Source organism: Accipiter gentilis, chromosome 17 (assembly GCF_929443795.1).
Source record: "Accipiter gentilis chromosome 17, bAccGen1.1, whole genome shotgun sequence".
Taxonomy (NCBI): Eukaryota; Metazoa; Chordata; class Aves; order Accipitriformes; family Accipitridae; genus Astur; species Astur gentilis.
This window is the reverse complement of record NC_064896.1, coordinates 9,229,422-9,247,023: the sequence shown is the minus strand read 5'-3', so window position 1 is coordinate 9,247,023 and position 17,602 is coordinate 9,229,422. Positions and strand designations below refer to the sequence as shown.

At 38.9% G+C, this 17,602-nt stretch overlaps 1 protein-coding gene across 7 annotated transcripts in view; it reads left to right on the top strand.

The window, feature by feature from the left end:
• Nucleotides 1-17,602, top strand: part of PPP6R3 (protein phosphatase 6 regulatory subunit 3) — a 78,545-nt gene that overhangs the window by 53,634 nt on the left and 7,309 nt on the right. For 4 of the 7 annotated variants that reach the window (XM_049820578.1, XM_049820579.1, XM_049820577.1 and 1 more), the window contains 9 exons: nucleotides 3,313-3,410; nucleotides 5,585-5,639; nucleotides 6,376-6,506; nucleotides 7,662-7,780; nucleotides 9,208-9,361; nucleotides 9,933-10,039; nucleotides 11,557-11,707; nucleotides 15,793-15,810; nucleotides 16,123-16,245. In XM_049820578.1, the coding sequence (XP_049676535.1) occupies nucleotides 3,313-3,410; nucleotides 5,585-5,639; nucleotides 6,376-6,506; nucleotides 7,662-7,780; nucleotides 9,208-9,361; nucleotides 9,933-10,039; nucleotides 11,557-11,707; nucleotides 15,793-15,810; nucleotides 16,123-16,245 (956 nt within the window). Of the gene's footprint in view, nucleotides 1-3,312; nucleotides 3,411-5,584; nucleotides 5,640-6,375; nucleotides 6,507-7,661; nucleotides 7,781-8,427; nucleotides 8,552-9,207; nucleotides 9,362-9,932; nucleotides 10,040-11,556; nucleotides 11,708-15,792; nucleotides 15,811-16,122; nucleotides 16,246-17,602 lie in introns of those variants that run through there. The other 3 variants (XM_049820580.1, XM_049820576.1, XM_049820582.1) reach the window with 3 other exon arrangements.

Below are 17,602 nucleotides of genomic sequence, written 5' to 3'. Positions count from 1 at the left end.
TGCCTAGGGAATTTTCAGATCAACCAGACTGAAAGTTTAAGTCAAAGCTGTGTCCACCTTGAAGTTTTAATGTTTTCATAGCTGACTAATTGAAAATGATACAGTGTTTACTATGGTTATGGTATTAGAGTATTTTTGTGATGAGTGATTATGGAGAACATTGGTGTCATTTTGATGAAGAATGATGACATTTCTATAATACTAGTCCTATCTGCTATATGCGTATCTATCTATTCTTTCACTGGTGGTGAAAGCGTGGGAGCCACGTGGCGCAAGACTGCCGATAGATCCCCTATGTGGAACGCGTTACTAACCAAAATCTTTCAGTTCACGCTCACAGCTATGTAGTAACTACCTAGTCTAAGACTGGCTTTGGTACTTTATGCATCTTATGTAGTTTTTATAATAAGTAATTACTTGTCTAAGTTTGAATTGTGGGTGGTGGCTCAAATTTTAAGAATCTGATGTATGTGATTTCTGTGCATATAAGGTGCACCTGAATACGAACTTGCTAAGTTGAGTGCTATCTGTACCAGCTCTAGTGAGAAAGTAAGATCTTCAAATATCTCTGTGCTTTTCATGCATCCCCTTAGTGACCTGCTGTGCCTAGGCAATCCAAGCAGTCCCAGATAGTTGATCTGGAAATATGCAGGTGGTCCAGTGCTGTTTCTTTCAACTTCATCACCATTTTCTTAGTCTTTTTTTTTCCCCTAAGCTACGCTAGTGAAATATACTTTCTAAAGCGGTCTCATGAGGAAAGCATGATACTAGACAAGATAAATCACTGATGGGAAATGTATTGAAATTACTTAAAGCATTCTTCAGCTGCACAAATTCATTCATAAAGGTGTGTCTGACGTAAGCTAGAATACCCTATTCTAGACCAATAGTTAAAGGAGGAAACAGGAGGTAAATTTCCAGAATTCAAGTGGACCCATTAGGAATTGGATAAGGGAGGAAAATACTAAGGGACCTATTAATTTTTGGTTTATTTTTGTCAAATTCAACTTCAGCCTGTGCACCTGTGCAGAATTATATTTGCTATGTCTTCTTTCTTCTGGCATCAAAATCTAGTTAAATACTGTTTTCCAATGAAGACCCTTTGCTCCAGAAGGGAAGGTCTCTCTTTTCCCCCACTCTTTCTCAGAAACACTTTTTATGTAAGTTTCTGAATAACACTTCAAAACTGACATCTTTGAAGAAGTGTTCTGTCACCTAGTTCTGGGTTGTAAGGTTTCTTGTGCCAGCAGTATTTAATGTACTCTCTTGCTGTGGCTCTGGAAGCTTTTACTCCAGGAAAGCATTGTTCTGTTCTCCACCAACTTAGTACCACTTTTTGTCTCTAAAGCATACTGAAAATATATTGGAGAACAGGATAGAGCTGTCTAGGGTCTGAGATATACTAGCAGTTTATAACTGCACTTTTGTATACTTGTAGACAATTTTGATGTAGTGATAAGATTTCACATTAATTTTATAACTAGCTGATGTCATAAACCTCATGTCTTAATTTTTCTGTTTATCCTGGTGAGTGGTGGTCTTAATGGTTTTAACTTCTGTAAACAGAAGTCTGTTTAACTTCTTTTGGGTTTTTTTTCTTTCCATGGAGGTAATTCACTAATTGCTTTCGGTTACATTTGTATTTTAATACCCATAGTAGTAAAAATACTTTACAGGAATGGAGAGCTCAGTGACCAGTGTAAAGCAGAGTAATTATTTTATAGGGAGGACAGCCAGTAATTGATTGTCTACCTGTGTAATGTTGATATACTGACTGTGTTAGTATAAAATCCTTAAGTTTTTTAGAACTAACTGTCAGATCTTAAAATTTAGAATCAAAACGTAGAAGAGGTCTTGATTTGGCCTTGCTTAGTGTGATGACCCTACTAGTCATGAATGTTTTTCAGACCCACTCCCAGCCCTGATAGTGTCTTGCTGTATATCGTCCTTCTGTATCTCCTTTCTTTTTCTTCCAGTTTTCATAATGCCGTAATCCAAACTTGCTTTTTTTGACCATTCTCTTGTTTTCTTTCCGTATTCACTTTGGTCAGCTTGACCACCTTCTTCAAAGGTTTTGTCTGTGTACTGTGTCCCTTTAGCTACCTGGGTAAGAGACCAAGAGAGTTGTTGTGACAGCTGTATTTCATAGAATATCTTAGTTTTTGCTTACTTTACACATGGAAATAACACTGTTACAAGTCCCTGGAGAATGTGTGATAATTATAGTCCAGGGAAATAAGGGACAAAAACTATTGTTATGGATAAGAGAAGATGCCCATGTGTACCTTAACGTGTACCCACCTGCTGGCAGTTGACACTGCGTCGTGGTTCCAGCCCAGCCGGTAACAAAGGACCACGGAGCTGCTCGCTCACTCCTCCGCCCCCCTCCGGTGGGATAGGGAGGAGATGGAGGAGAGAAAAGAAAAAACACCTGGAACCTCAAGGGTTGAGATAAAGGCAGTTTACTGAGACAGCACAAAAAAAAAAAGTTTACAACAACAATGGTATTAATGAAAGAGTATACAAAAGGAGTGATGCACAGTGCAACCGCTCACCACCCGGGACCTGACGCTCCACCACTTCCCCCCACCGGAAGTCCAGAGGACACCCCCTCCTCTCCCCCCCCCCCCCGGCCTGCTCCCCATTTATATACTGAGCATGATGGCACATGGTATGGAACAGCTCCTGGGCTAGTTCAGGTCAGCTGCCCCGGCTATGCCCCTCCACCCCCACATCTCCCAGGTTCCTGTAAAAATTAACTCTAACCCAGCTGAACCCAGGATGCACTGGCATCTTTAAATCTAAAAAAGAAGAAGAAGAAAAAAAAAGTACAGTTGAGTCGGTGACACTGCATTGAGATGTTGGTTAGACGCTGCTGGTGTGTGTGCCTGAGACTGACATTTCTAGTGCTGACTATATGATAAACATGCAACTGTGTTTTAGTATCTATATATAATGTACTTTTCTGGTTCTTCATGTTATTTTGAGCAAAGATAGCTTTTTTTTATAGTATACTGTGTTATTTCACTGTTTCTCTGGGGTGCATTTGGAAAGGTGCTAATTAATATGTGGTTAAACTAGAGATTTAACTTTCTTATTGAGAGCTGCTATTAGACTGGCTTTAAAGTCAGTAAATGTAGTAGGTGTGTAGTCAGTGTTACCATTTAAAATTCAAAGGTTAAGGCAAATCCTTTTCCTGCCCTTTATGTTTAGATTAGGGAGACTTTTATTTCTTTGGAGCAAAATGGGCAAATAGGATTTAGAGTATTATTAGAATCATTATATCACTGTCATTGGTCCTGGGGTTGCCAGGCCTTTTCTGATTATCAGATGCAACAAATGACGTCCAATTTTATTGACCAGTTTGGCTTCAACGATGAGAAGTTTGCTGATCAAGATGACATTGGCAAGTGAGTATAACATTATACTGGCTTTGATTGTAGTCTCGGGAGCTTCCTTTCTTATTGTGTATTTGGCTGTGGCTTTGCTGATGATAAATATAAGCCTTTACTGATGTGAGGCAGTTGCCAATCAGTCCCAATTTTTTGTATCATCTGTGTTCATTGATAAAAGCCTTCCTGAACAGTTTACAGAGGAAAGCCACAGCTTATATTCCTTTTCTAATGTTCTGGTTGTGCCAGCATGAGAACAGAGTGCTTGTGAATAAATAACTAAATTATAACTCTGCTTTTTAAAGCTATGTCTAGGCAATGATATGGCATTATTGGGGGCACTTTCACTTTCTCTGTGCCTCAAAGTGATTTTCCCCTCGCCCCTCTGCATCTGTGTGTACCAGACCAGATGAATAGCTCTACCTTTAAGCTTTCCGGGAAAAGATGACAGGAATAACACATCTGTGAGTGTACTTTTCTATAGGGGATAGTAAGGAAGGGCATCGTAAATCTACCTTTGTTTTCAAGGTCAAGGCAGTTAAGACTCATTTCTACAAATATGGTAAGTGATGAGGAAATGAGAACAATCATGGTCAGGTAAAACAAACACAAAAAATCAAAAAACCAAAACAACACCCCCCCTCACCCCCTATCCCCACCCCACTCAAACACCCACAACAAAAACACCCCCCAGAAAAACTGATCTCTTTCTTCATTTCTAAGTAAACTGATGTCTTATGGGAAAAAAGAAAGAATAGGGGTTCTCACTTAAAATAAAGTTTATCTTGACTTTGGTAAGAATTCATGGCTTGGGATGCAAGAACATGCAGATGAGAATAAAAAGCATTACTTGAAGATGGCTTCTAGAAGGGTAAAATACAATAAAATGTCTCAGTGCTCTTCTGTAAGATGTTCAGTAAGTGATGATTGACTGAAGCTTGCATATGCTGTCTAAGAAGCATTGCTACCTTTTTATACCACATAATGTGCTGAGATTATAGATTAAGATATGATGGGAGAGGAAGCCCCTCAGGATAGTCTTTAACTTTGTTAGAAGCAGGTGGATTTTGGCAAGGATATGAGTTGGAATTCCTTTAAGATCATGCCTTTGGTAGTATATGGTCTTGGTGGAAAGAAGATGACTACTTGTGTAAGCAGATCTCTTGAGATTTGTAATAGATATACTGATCATGTACTCATGAGTTGAATTAAGCTGCAGATAAAGTTACTTTAAAGTTATGCCTTTTGTGCAAGAATCAATTACAGCTTAAATTACCTGCCTACTGTTGTACAGTAATTTAGATGGTTACTTCAGTAATTCAGTTACACTTGAAACTTATGTTCCTTTAGACCACTTACCTTGTTCCCTACTTTGTAATGCAATGAGGATTAGAGGAAGAGTAGTACTGCTCTGCTGAATGCACTGCTATATGTGGCTAGAGGAAGAAAATATTAACTCTTCTGAAAGTCTGGTAGTATTTCCCATCTTCTCCTCTATTTCTTTTTGCTTCCCCTAAAGATTTGGTTTGCCTAATGCTATTTTTAGTCAATGCCATGTTTGTAATTACTGTAGTGAAACTGCTCAATAACTTAATATGTGAAGATGTGTAAAGCCTAATACTTAGTTTTCAGTTTGGAAAAAAACTTCGGTGATTGGTTTAAAAAAAAAGATTAATTTTTCTGTTTAGGAAACAGAAGTTGATATTACATTTTTCACTTTCTTCCTGTTGAGAAGGTCCTTCTGTAGAGTGTTGAAATCGGTTAGAAGGTATAAGAACTGCTAATGCAGATCTTTGCAGGATTTTGAGCTGTATCTTGGTAGACCATAGTCATATTAGGCATTCTCTAGGCCTACATTTTTTTTTCCTCCAGTGCATAACAGTACAGTGTTTGATACTTGCATATATCATTTCAGTTATGCTTGCTTAGGCTTGTTGCATCTTCACTACTAATTATAGGGTAGAGATGACATTGTTTTGTATTTTTGTTTAAAAAAAATTTCACAGTTATAAAAATCACATGAATGCCAGACCTTCTCAATGTGGAATTTGACTGTTTTATGTTGGAAACTACTTTCTTTTTAATCTTGTATTTTTAGATTATTGGAAAATGAGACACCTAAGAGAAATGAAATGTCTTCCATGTCATAATACAACATCTTGTTTTATTGCATGCATCTGCTTTTTTTGTAGCGTTTCTTTTGATCGGGTTTCAGACATCAACTTTACCCTCAATACAAATGAAAGTGTAAGTATGTGTTCCTGTACTGTCAGAAAAATTACTGTCTTTTAAACTTTCATTCATGTGACCTCAGAGTTTTGGTGGTGGTTGTTATATTTACTCCTTTGATATGTAATCTTTGAAAAATAACTACCCTACCTTGTTCCTGTGTCATGAGATTTTCTAATTGGAAGACATGATTATTGTTCCTTGTGATCAGTATTAAACAGAATTGTTTCTAATTTGTATGGCCAGGTTCAAAAACAAGCTGGGATCTGATTTGTGCATATTGCACACTTGTGTTTTTATCAGTAGAAGTTATTTCAGTCTTCCAGTGAGATTGTGGTTACAGGAAAGTAAGGCCAGAGACTTTAACCCTAGATCGTTATTTGTCAGTTGAGCGGAAATGAACTCCACTACAGAAAATAACGCTGGGGTACTTGGTGGTATGGTTATCTGAAAAACTGTTCAAAGTCATTTGTGCACACTATTCTTAAACATGATTGAAACTCCTAGCTGTTCTTTGATGGTCCACTCAACTTATTAGCTTAGTAAAACAAACACCACTGAATGTTTTCTTGACAAGCTTTAAGTTGTTAGGACATTCGGATTTTCTGCTGCTTTTAGAGAAATGTTTTTTCTTCCCCCTCCCCCAAGTAGTTTAAGATTCTCTTCTGAATAGTCATATATTTCCAAAATGTTTACTAATGGGAGCAGAATGATTAATCATAAATACAGATGTTATACTTTTTGCTGTATTTAGGGCAATATAGCCTTGTTTGAGGCATGCTGTAAGGAGCGGATACAGCAGTTTGATGATGGTGGCTCTGATGAAGAAGACATTTGGGAAGAAAAACATATTGCATTTACACCAGAATCCCAGAGGCGTTCCAGGTAAGAAATGTTTTTCATGCAAATGGCAGTATAGTGAGCCCTCAATACTGAGCATGTCTTTTGGTTCAGGCTGACTGTGGAGAAATGAGTAGAGAGTTGGCTCTAGTGGCCATCTCCCAGCCATAATTTGCAGAAGATGGCAACAGCTGCCCTGCCTACTCAGCTCTTCCTGCACTTCAGCTGTTGTAGCTTGTTTTTTCCTGCTTCTTATTCTTTCCCTCTGCTTTTAAAGCTGCTTAGTCATTCTTGCCTTGGACAATGCAGTCCCTCTAGACACCTCTGTAGAGGTTGCTGTCCTTCCTCTCTACAGTACCAGTGTGGTTGTGGACAAAACTGCATAGGAAGGTATGTTGAGGGGAAGGAGCATCTGATCCCCAAAACTCTCAGAGCTGTGCAGCCTCCCTTGATATCTACTGAATTTTGTCCTAGGGTAGTCTTGGCTTTTCTGACCTTCTTGTGGCTTGAGTCAGAAACCCAATCTCCTCTTCCCTTGCGGCCTTTGAAATGCAAGTTGCTAATATATTCTGTACAAAACCAATTATCCTGTCTGATGGTGTCATGGTTGCTTAATGTGATGTGTTTCAAGGACATCCTTACCTTCTCACGTTACCTTGCTTTTTGTCTTGGTTGCACTCACCGGGAAGGGAGAGATGCCCCTAGGGTTTAAAGTATATATGAAGTTAAAGAGGATGGACTGGAATACAGTTGGGGAGATTTTAAAATAGATTTGTTGTTAGATTTTTTTAAATAAATCAAGTTACATCTTGTTAGATTGGTGTTGAAGAGTTTTGTATTTCAGCATTTCCATTTAGTGTGAAGAGACCAAATAGGCCAACAATCTCTGTACACAGATCTGATTCTTTACTTGCCTGTTCTGCTGCCTTTTGCATGACAGGAGTAAAACCAATCTTTGTCTTTTAAATGCAAATGGAGGAAAAAGCCTCTTTACATGATTAAGTGAAAAACCTTAAACCCTGGGGGTTTTGGGAGAAATGCGGGGAAGGGGAATGCTAACAGCTAACAAATTACACCTTAGTTAATCTATCAGAAATGATAGCTGTTGTAATACTGTTTAGCCTCAAACTTGCCGGTATTTCATTGTGCCCAGAGTCTGATACTAAATACTCAATGTAAACTATCTCTTTGTATTTTAAGTTCGGGCAGTACAGACAGCGAAGAAAGTACTGATTCTGAAGAAGAGGATGGAACAAAACAAGAGTTGTTTGAATCGCACACCAATACAGAGGACAAAATGGAAGTAGACTTAAGTGAACGTACGTAGCTTTTCTCCCAGCTGCTTTGAGTTACAGGAAAGCGTTAGATCTAGTAGTCTTACCTTGCAGTTTTCCTCGTTTACTGTTTCTATTCAACTATCTTAATAAAGTAGTCTTTCCCACTGTAAAGACTGCTTGCAACAGAGCATGCAAATGTTGGGAAGTTAGAATTCCTTTATGTATCTTGAGTCAAGTTACTGAGTCTTTCTAAAATTCACATTTCTACTCTTCAAGAGGAAAAAAAGGAGGAGGAGTCAGAAAGGGGAGGACGAAATGTAATCATTTATGCATCTTGAATGCCTGCAAAACTAATAGGTGGTTAATCTCCAAACCTAAAATATGGTTATTTTTACTGGAAGCCTTTCAGACCAACTTTTCATCTAACAATGCTGTTTTAAAAGACTTTCTACAGAAGCCAAGGGAATTTGCATTGGTCTGGTTTCATGTGCAAGTGAAAGATGTGCATCAGTAGACTCTTATGTGGAAACTTAACCGATGTAATTGGTTTAAATGTTTTCACGTTCAAGTCACAGTAGACTAAACTAGCTTTAGTTAAACTGGCAATATTTGTAGGTAAAAGCCCTGTGTTTAGACTGTAAGAATTTAAAATAGAAGGAAAAGTTAAGGGTTTTCTTTTCTTTTGTCAGATTGGTGTCGTTGGCATCTGTGTGTCAAACAAGTTTTGATCCATGTGGGTCTCCTCCCATATCTGCCTGGGTTGGAATTTCTAATTGCTAGTCAGAGCTTCCTTTTCAGCCTGTTTTTTTGTATGTAAGTGTTAATGACAAATATGTTTCCCCTTGGGTAGGTGAAGTATTTTGAATTGACCTATCCTAAATTAGATGCTGTTAAGTCACAGTTGCTCCAAAAATTAAAATCCCAATAAATATTTAAGTTGTAAAAAGCCTTAAACTTTTCTGAAACTTAGCAGTGGTGTTAGTGCATGAAAAATTTAGAGACTGCCCATACCTAAGTTGACATGTTCATTTTCTGTGTTCAGGAATATGTGCATAGGAAACTGAAAAAGGGATGAAAACTCTTGAGATTTTTTTTTTGTTGTTATTACAGAAATTAATGAAAAATGATAACAAATGTTGATGTTAGTTTAAAGAATAAAGTGGGATGATACTTGTGATCTGGTATGGTTTATTGGTTTTGTTCTTCAGATAAACTATCAATTTTTAGCAGAATACTCTTGAGTTACTGCTTTTAAAATTCTGCCTTACTAGCAGAATTTCTGTTCTAGGGAATGCATTCTTTTTTTTAACAGTATATAGAGGATTTTTCTGCATGTGCTTTTAAGTCTAGTTATGAATTTTGCTGCTTTTTTTAGAATGTACGTTATAGAGAATCAGTGTGTTAGGCATATGTGCACTCATATTCTTTATTTAAATTTGTTCCTAATGAACTTGTCGGTGGTTTTTCAGCACCAAACTGGTCAGCTAACTTTGATATACCCATGGAGACTGCGCATGGTGCCAATCTGGAATCTGTTGGGTCTGATGTGTGGAGTACAGAAGAACCTGTGCCAGCAAAAGAAACTGGCTGGGCTTCCTTTTCTGAATTCACATCCTCCTTGAGGTAAGAATGTTAGTGATTCAGAGCAAGTTCTTCACTACTAAATGTAATAGCACCTGCCATTTGATGGTGGATAGAAAAGTGACTGACTTTTGAGCTCCTTCAGAATGAAAAATGTCTAGCTATACTGTATACACAATTAATTAATAAAATCACTTCTGTTGTGGATGATGACTGCATTGGCAGTCTCAGGAGAGAACCATCTTTCAAGTTACAAAGAGTACATTTAGAAAGTCAGTTAAAAATACTGGAAATGCTACAAGGACCCAGTGATACTTGTTTACCTTATTAAGCAGGAACATGCCCACTAATAATTGTAATCAAATGAAATAAAACAAGTAAAAATAAAACCACCACCAAATATGTTCAGTCAGCTCTGTTCTGGTGGATTTTGCATTACTCAACTTCTGTTTAGCACATCTTCCCAAGACTACTACAAACAAACTTGTCATTCAGTTTCAGTAGAGTTCTAGGACTCATAGCCTTGATCTAGAACTAAAAATATTGTTTTAAGAACACTTTCATTCTGCTATTCAGAAATGTCTCTAAAGCTTTTTTTACTTTGTATTTGAAGCTCAAAAGATTCCTTAAGAAGTAATTCTCCTGTGGAAATGGAAACAAACACAGACCCAATTGATCCATTGAGTGCAAACATAACTGCTCTTGCAACACAGCTAGAGAGTAAGTACTCTGCATTCAGAAATGCAAAGATTGATTTTAAGACTTGTACTTAAGAAAGATCTCCCTGAACTTTAAAATTTAGGCTTCCAGAGACCTCTTATCTGGCTCTACTGCTGTTCTGCCAGGTAATGAAAATGACTTGTGTCGTGGTTTAACCCCAGCCAGCAATGAAGCACCACACAGCTGCTCACTCACTTCCCCCCCACGCAGTGGGATGGGGGAGAGAATCGGGAAAAGTAAGACTCGGGAAAAGTAAGACTCGTGGGTTGAGATAAGATCAGTTTAATGGAACAGAAAAGAAGAAACTAATAGTGATAACACTAATAAAATGAAAATAATAATCTAAAAGGATTGGAATGTACAAGTGATGCACAATGCAATTGCTTGCCACCTGTTGACGGATGCCCAGTTAGTCCCCGAGCAGCGGTACCCCACTCCCCCCAGTTTATATACTAGATGTGACATCACGTGGTATGGAATACCCTTTGGCCAGTTTGGGTCAGCTGTCCTAGCTGTGTCCCTGCCCATCTCGTTTTGCCCCTCCAGCCTTCTTGCTGGCTGGGCATCAGAAGCTGAAAAATACTTGACTTTAGACTAAACATTACTTAGCAACAACTGAAAACATCAGTATTATCAACATTCTTCTCATACTTAACTCAAAAACATAGCACTGTGCCAGCTACCAGGAAGACAATGAAGTCTATCCCAGCTGAAACCAGGACAACTTGTCAAAGAATTTCTGAACTATTTAAAATAGTTTCCTATTTAAAACAGGAACCAGTGTTACTATTTCCTCTAAAAAGCCTGCACATCATGAACAGAAAAAGCATTACAAAGAAGCTAAGTGTGTTCTGTTAGAGAATCTTCACCTGTCTCAGCACTTAGTTAGCTGAGCTGATGCCTGAGAAGACTAGTAACTTCTAGTCTCTTCCTATGTGGCAATAGGCCAGTAGGCTCAATGTGTTCAAATTTCCCCTTCCTGCTCATTCCTTTCCAGGTTACCTTCGCTATGCATGCACTAATTCTTTCTTCTACGTGTATGAACTGGTTAAAGGCCAAACATGTGCTAATTAGGTTTTTGTATATATTATTAACAGACAGAACAAGAAGTGCAGATGAGAAGTTTAGGGAGACTGGACTTCCCAAAGGCTTGTCTGTACTTGGAAACTTACTGTCAAGTTTGTGCTGTGTGGGCTTGTGTAATGAATTTGACTGTACAGAAAAATAATACATCACTATAATCCTACTAAAGTCTTGTTCAGGCAAACCTGTTGCAGTAACATCTAAATCACTAAATGGCTTGCAAAATTAAAAAAAAAATAGTTATGGAATATGACTTAAGCCATCTGTAGGAAGTATTTACACTTCGGGGTTGCAGAAAGGTGACTGTGTGTAAGGAAGAATTCAAGAAGTGTACAAACCCTGCAAAATTATTGTTCTGGTTATATTGGTTTATATGCTTGCTCATGAAATAGAAACATAACCAGCCACCTATTAAATTACTTCTATGTATCTAGCCCCAGGAAGTGTTGCTATGGAGGCCAGCTCAGATGGAGAGGATGATGTAGAAAATGCAGACAAGGTAACTGAAACAGTAATGAACGGCAGCATGAAAGAGACACTGAGCCTTACTGTAGATGCTAAAACTGAAACGGCTGTTTTCAAAAGGTGAGAATACCAATTTGTCTTCCTACCTTTGTAAAATAAGCACTGTTGATGGAACACTACCTGTCATCAAAAAGAGTTCATTGCAAGTGATAATTCCTGATGTTTTAACTAGCGATCTTCTCCCAAAGTAATTGTTCTGAAACTTTACTTCCAGTTAGTTACTGTAATGTATGATTTTCCTTAGCAAGCCTTAATTTCAGTGGAAGACTGACTCAATAACTTTTGACCCTGATGCATGTTACTGTGCATTTTTTTATGTACAATTATTCTTGTAACATACAGTTAATTGCATGTCAAAGCTAAGCTTTTTAAATTTTGCACAGAATTTAGATTTGGATTGGAATTCCACTCCCCCCCCCCCCCCCCCCCCATCCAGGAGGATGGAGGATAGAAGTTGGCAGCCAAGTACTGCTTTTGAGAGTAACTCATCACACATTTGGGGTGATCACTCTTGGTGGTATGGATGGTGATGTCAAATCTGTTCTGGACTACAGGTGGCACATAGAATTCTAGAATAACTGGAAGAACAAACTCCTTAGTTTTGGTATCTTCTTATACAAAGTGTTTGATTTGGGAATAACTGTCTTAAATATGGTTATAGTCCATATTAGATATATCAACAACGTGATCCTTTTATGGGAATAAAACACACTTGCATTTCATCTGTTTGAGATCGTGTATACTAAGATCTTGTGATCTTAGATTTAATGATCAAGTGGTTTTTATTTGGTATCAAATCATTATATAAGGAAATAGAGGCTACAGTCTGACCTGCAAAAATAATTTTGCCTTTATTAACTGAAGCTGGTGTGTTGTCCCCCGCCCCGATCTTGACAAATCGGAACATACTTACTAGCATCTTAGCATGCAACCATCTTCTCATTCTTTTAGAATAATTAGTATCTGTCCCTATTCTGGCTTTAGTTATTGAAAAGGAATTGTCCATATGTCTTGGAAGTTGCTTTAAAAAATCCCAGTCCATTTCAGTAGAAAAAACTTCCCAGTGCTAGTCCTTATATTGCCCTTCTTTTAAATTAATTTTACTTTGTCCAATTAGTGGTAGTGCTGTTGATCTTGGATCATTCAGGAATTGAAATCTAACAGCTTTCAGTCACTTTTGCTTCCATCCTTTTGATTATTGAAGGAATAAATACCAACTCTAACCTCTTTTGCACCTGACTTCTCATGTTTTGTACACTATGGAGGAGGAAGCATTTATTGTTGCATAGTGCTTATAAATCAAATGGCATTGTTAGAGGAAATGAACCAAAGCAGTTTAGAGGGAGATTGTGACTTGGTGCAGACTGATGTGGCATGGAACCATAGTGCCTTGCTGACTTAGTAAATGATGCATCTGCTCTCCAGTTTATTCTGTGTTTTGGGGAATTCTTTATATGGTAGGCACTCATTGTGTTAGATGTTTACAGTTGGATTTAGTTATCCATGGTGTTTTTAAACGTTTCCTTAAACTGCTTTAGTTCACATGCACTTTAAAGTTCTGTGACTTCTGATAGTGGTGCAAAAACTAGTATGAGGAGGCAGCATGTTGTGGCAGTGCCTGCCTGCCTTCATGGAATTACCTGCCTCAGCTGTGGAGTAAGCATTTCAATTCTTGTAGTTAAAAAGATGCAGATGTGCAAAGGAAGGCAATATCATAGAATTGCCCAGGTCAGAAGGGACCTCAAAAGATCATCTGGTCTAACCTTTTGTGGGAATGGGAGCCCAGATGAGATTATCTAGAACTTTGTCCAATCACATCTTGAAAACCTCTAGCAATGGGGACTCAGCATCTTGATTTGGAAAGGGGAGATTAAGCAAATGTAGAAGGAGGCTGAAAGGTGAGTTCTTAAATATGGAGACTGCTCTATTCTGATAAGTATGTGGCGTCATACTAAGTTAATGATTATGTGGCTTTCTTTAAACCGACTTTTAAATACACCAAAACAAGAAATGGGAGAGAAAAGTAGTACCTCCTTTGGAATAAATACCTAAAACAATTCGGGGGGGGGGGGGTGTGGGGGAAGGTCTAGATTAAGGGACAGTTAGAGTAATGAGAGCAGGTCCCACTCTGGCCTGTTTACCTGGCATATGGATGCTTCCAGACTTAAGTTTTATATCGTTTCCTGCCAATAGAAAATTGATGGTGTTGAGGTCAATATTGAGGGGAGGAGGAGCATCATAAGCATGGTAGTTGATTTGTGGAAAACTGAAAATGACAAAAATGTGGTTTCTGAACTTAGTTCAAAATGGAGACTGAAAAGGGAAGCATTATGGCAGGTTTTTTCAAAAAAACCCCCAAAAATTAGGAGACCGGTTCTGATGGTGATAGCGACAAGTATTTTATTTTGAATAAATATAAAGAGTATGAAGGCAAATTGGATGGGGAGATCTGATGGGTGTCATGGTTTAGGCCCACCTGGCAACAAAGCACCATGATGCTGCTCACTTACTCCTCCTCACTGGTGGGATGTAGAGGGGAAAAATATAACAAAAAGTTTATGGGTCGAGACAAGGACAGGGAGGGATCACTCACCAGTTATGATCACGGGCAAAACAGACTGGATTTGGGGGGGTGAAACCCAATTTAATTTGTTACCAATCAAATCAAAACAAGGATAATGAGAAGTAAACCCTAAATCTTATAACACCTTCCCCCCACCCCTCCCTCCTTCCTGGGCTCAACTCCACCCCTGATTTGTCCACCTTCTCCCACCAGTGGCACAGGGGCATGGGAAATGGGGGTTGGGGTCAGTTCATCACATGTTGTCTCTGCTGCTCCTTCCTCCTCAGGGGCAGGACTCTTCGCTTATCCCCTGCTCCAGTGTGGGGTCTCTCCCACGGGAGACAGTTCTCCACAAACTTCCGCAGTATGAGTCCTTCCTATGGGCTGCAGTTCTTCATGAGCTGTTTTAGTGTGGGTCCTTTCCATGGGCTGCAGTTCTTCAGGTACAGGCTGCTCCAGTACAGGTTTTCCCATGGAGTCACGGCCATCTTCGGGGGCATCCCTGTGCCCCAGTGTGGGCTCCTCCCCAGGCTGCAGGTGGGCGTCTGCTCCCCTGCTCCCCTCCATGGGCTGCAGGGGGACAGCCTGCCGCCTCCCCAGGGGCTGCAGGGGCATCCCCTCCTCTGGCGCTCCTCCTCCCCCTCCTTCTTCACTGACCTCGGTATCTGCAGAGGGGCTTCTCTCACATCCCACTGCCCTCTTCTGCTGCAGGTTCCCCTTCTTAAATGCGTTATTGCAGAGGTGCTACCACTGTTGCTGATGGGCTCGGCCTTGGCCAGAGGTGGGTTTGACTTGGAGCCAGGGAAGCTTCTAGCAGCTTCTCCCAGGAGCCGCCCCTGTAGCCCCTCCCCTGCTACCAAAACCCTGCCACACAAACCCAATACAATGGGGAAAAATGGATCTTGATGAGAGGTTAAAATGCAAAAAACAATATTTTTACAGGCTCTGCAGATATAAGGAGGCATGGGAGGAAAGAGGGGGATTCACTGAAATTTGAAGCATTGATTGAAAGGAGAACTGTGAGAATAGGAAGAAAAATCAGCAGAGGGGAGTGGCTTTAAAATGTTCCTGGCTTCTTGCATATAGTTTTGTTGCCACAGAGGTATAAGATTGATGTTTGTGTCTACTTCAGAGCTACTTTATATCTGTTATCTATATACATCTTGCCAGTGTATGATCAAATTTGTATTTTAGTGCACTCATAATGGTGTGGCTGAGGTGGGAAAGGGTGGAATAGAGAGGCAGAAAAACTTTGATTAAGAGACAAAACCACAAGTATTTGTTTGTTAATGACTTTTGAGGCTGCCTAGTTACATGGTAGTGTCTTATATAGTGAGTGTACTGCTTTTTCACTGAACTATGTTTAGTTTTGTCTCTGAGAGGAAGTTCATTAAATAGACTGGGCTGCACTCTTAGTACTGCCTAACCCATATATCGTGGAGTTATTAGGGAGTTTATTAAAGATGATGATGAGTTAATGATTCTTCTGATGTGTTTCATGGACAGACTTTAATGCCAGTTTCTGGGGAAATCGTGAATTTCTCTTATACTTTTTTCCTTTTTTGCATACTTCTGGCTTCAGAGTGTTGAAATCCTATCGGTATGTATAGTAAAGGATCATGATTGATTGTTACCACTTCAGGCATCACACACACATTCCTTATTTCCTTTCTGATGTTATTTGTAATCACTATTTCCTGCCCTTTTATCCAGTCAAGTTTTAATGGACGTGAACACCGGTGCATTATTAGGTGTTTGTAAAGTCTAGAGCTGTGTGCTTGTATTCATGTTGCAATCACAACTTAAATACATTTGCATGTGACATATGGACCCATCTCCCAATTTTCTCATGTAGCCTGAAATTTCCTTATAAGTAAATTTAAACTTCTTTCCTTTTGTGTTTTTTTTTAAGTGAGGAAGGAAAATTGTCTACCTCGCAGGATGCTTCTTGTAAATATGTAGTAGAAGAGAATGCAGAGGTTGCAGAAGAGGCTCCTTCAGCTCTGCAGCCTACTAACAGCAGTCCAGAACAGAGGTAACTGCATTTAAGGGTGCTTTCAATCTTCTAAATAGCAGTTTGCATGTTTTTCTAATAGAATTGATCTAAAGAGATTAATGAATTCCTGTTAGTTATCAGTTCTGAGATTAGCTCAATCTAAACATGTATTTGCATCTATTTTATGAAATTCTCAAAAGTTATATTTTCTGTTGATTGTAAGACTCTTTGAGTTGTCAAAAATGCATTTGCCTTGTACTATTTGTCTTGCAGGGTGTTGTCAATATTCCCATTCTATTTTGTGATATGTTATCAAGTTAGAATAGTGAATTGATACACTTAATGAAAATGATGATAAAAAAAAGTCATTAGGGGAATAAGTTTGACTTTGTCCTGAAAATTTGCATAAGTTAGGTCTACCATTTTTTCATTCTGTATTCTATACTGCAGAACAGTTCGTGGGGAGTCCACTAGTGCAGCTGTATGGAAAGGAAATGGTGCCTTAAGTCATGCTTGTGTGATTGTGAATCAGTTATTACTTGCACCCTTGTCTTCATCAGGTATTAATCTGAATACTTGTAGATTTGGAGAAGACTTTTTCAAAGTACATAAATAATCTGTTTCAAATAAAACTTGCCTGAAATATGGAGGAGCCTGGATTGCTCAGCATGCTTATTGGAGGAAAGAAAAGATGACATTTTTCTTTGGCAGCTTGGCTAATAGTGCAGTCTTAGAGAATAGTAATTCAGGATACAATTCTGAGGGGAGTACTACCAAACAGAGAAAGCTGCTCTTGCATAAGTTTTTCTCTTAAATTGTCAGGTAGTACTCCTTTCTCCAAAAAAAGGTATTTGACAAAGGCAGTTTCTCCTGTGACAGTATTTCTCCTGTTTCATTTGCTGTTGAAGTACTTGTTTGGGGATTTTTTTGCCTCCCAAGTTACAATGGTATGGAAACGTACACAATCAACTCCAGGTCTAGTATGGCATTACCAAAATCAAATGCATGTAGGGTGACATTAATCACCAAGTGTTAGAAATGCTTAATGCAGGTGTTTCATATCTGCACTAGTTTCTAGACTTCAGTCAGAGCAAGATTCATCTTTATCTTAAAAGCCTAAAACAATGAAGACTTTAAGGTAGGTGAGAAGATTTCCACCCTTGAAGGCAGTATTTAGTGAAGACCTTGTTCTGGAACTTAGGTATTCATGAGTACTTTAAAATTAATATCTAGGCAAGAGTTTACGGGTTTCCTAGCAAACTAATGGCTTGTTGAACATCAGGTACAATCCCACAGGCTTGATTCTTGGTGTTAAGGCAAAGGGTGGTATGCTGCCATTTCCTGGTTTGGATGTAATTCGAGGGTGACCAGAGGAACTGTACTGTCTCAAAAAAAA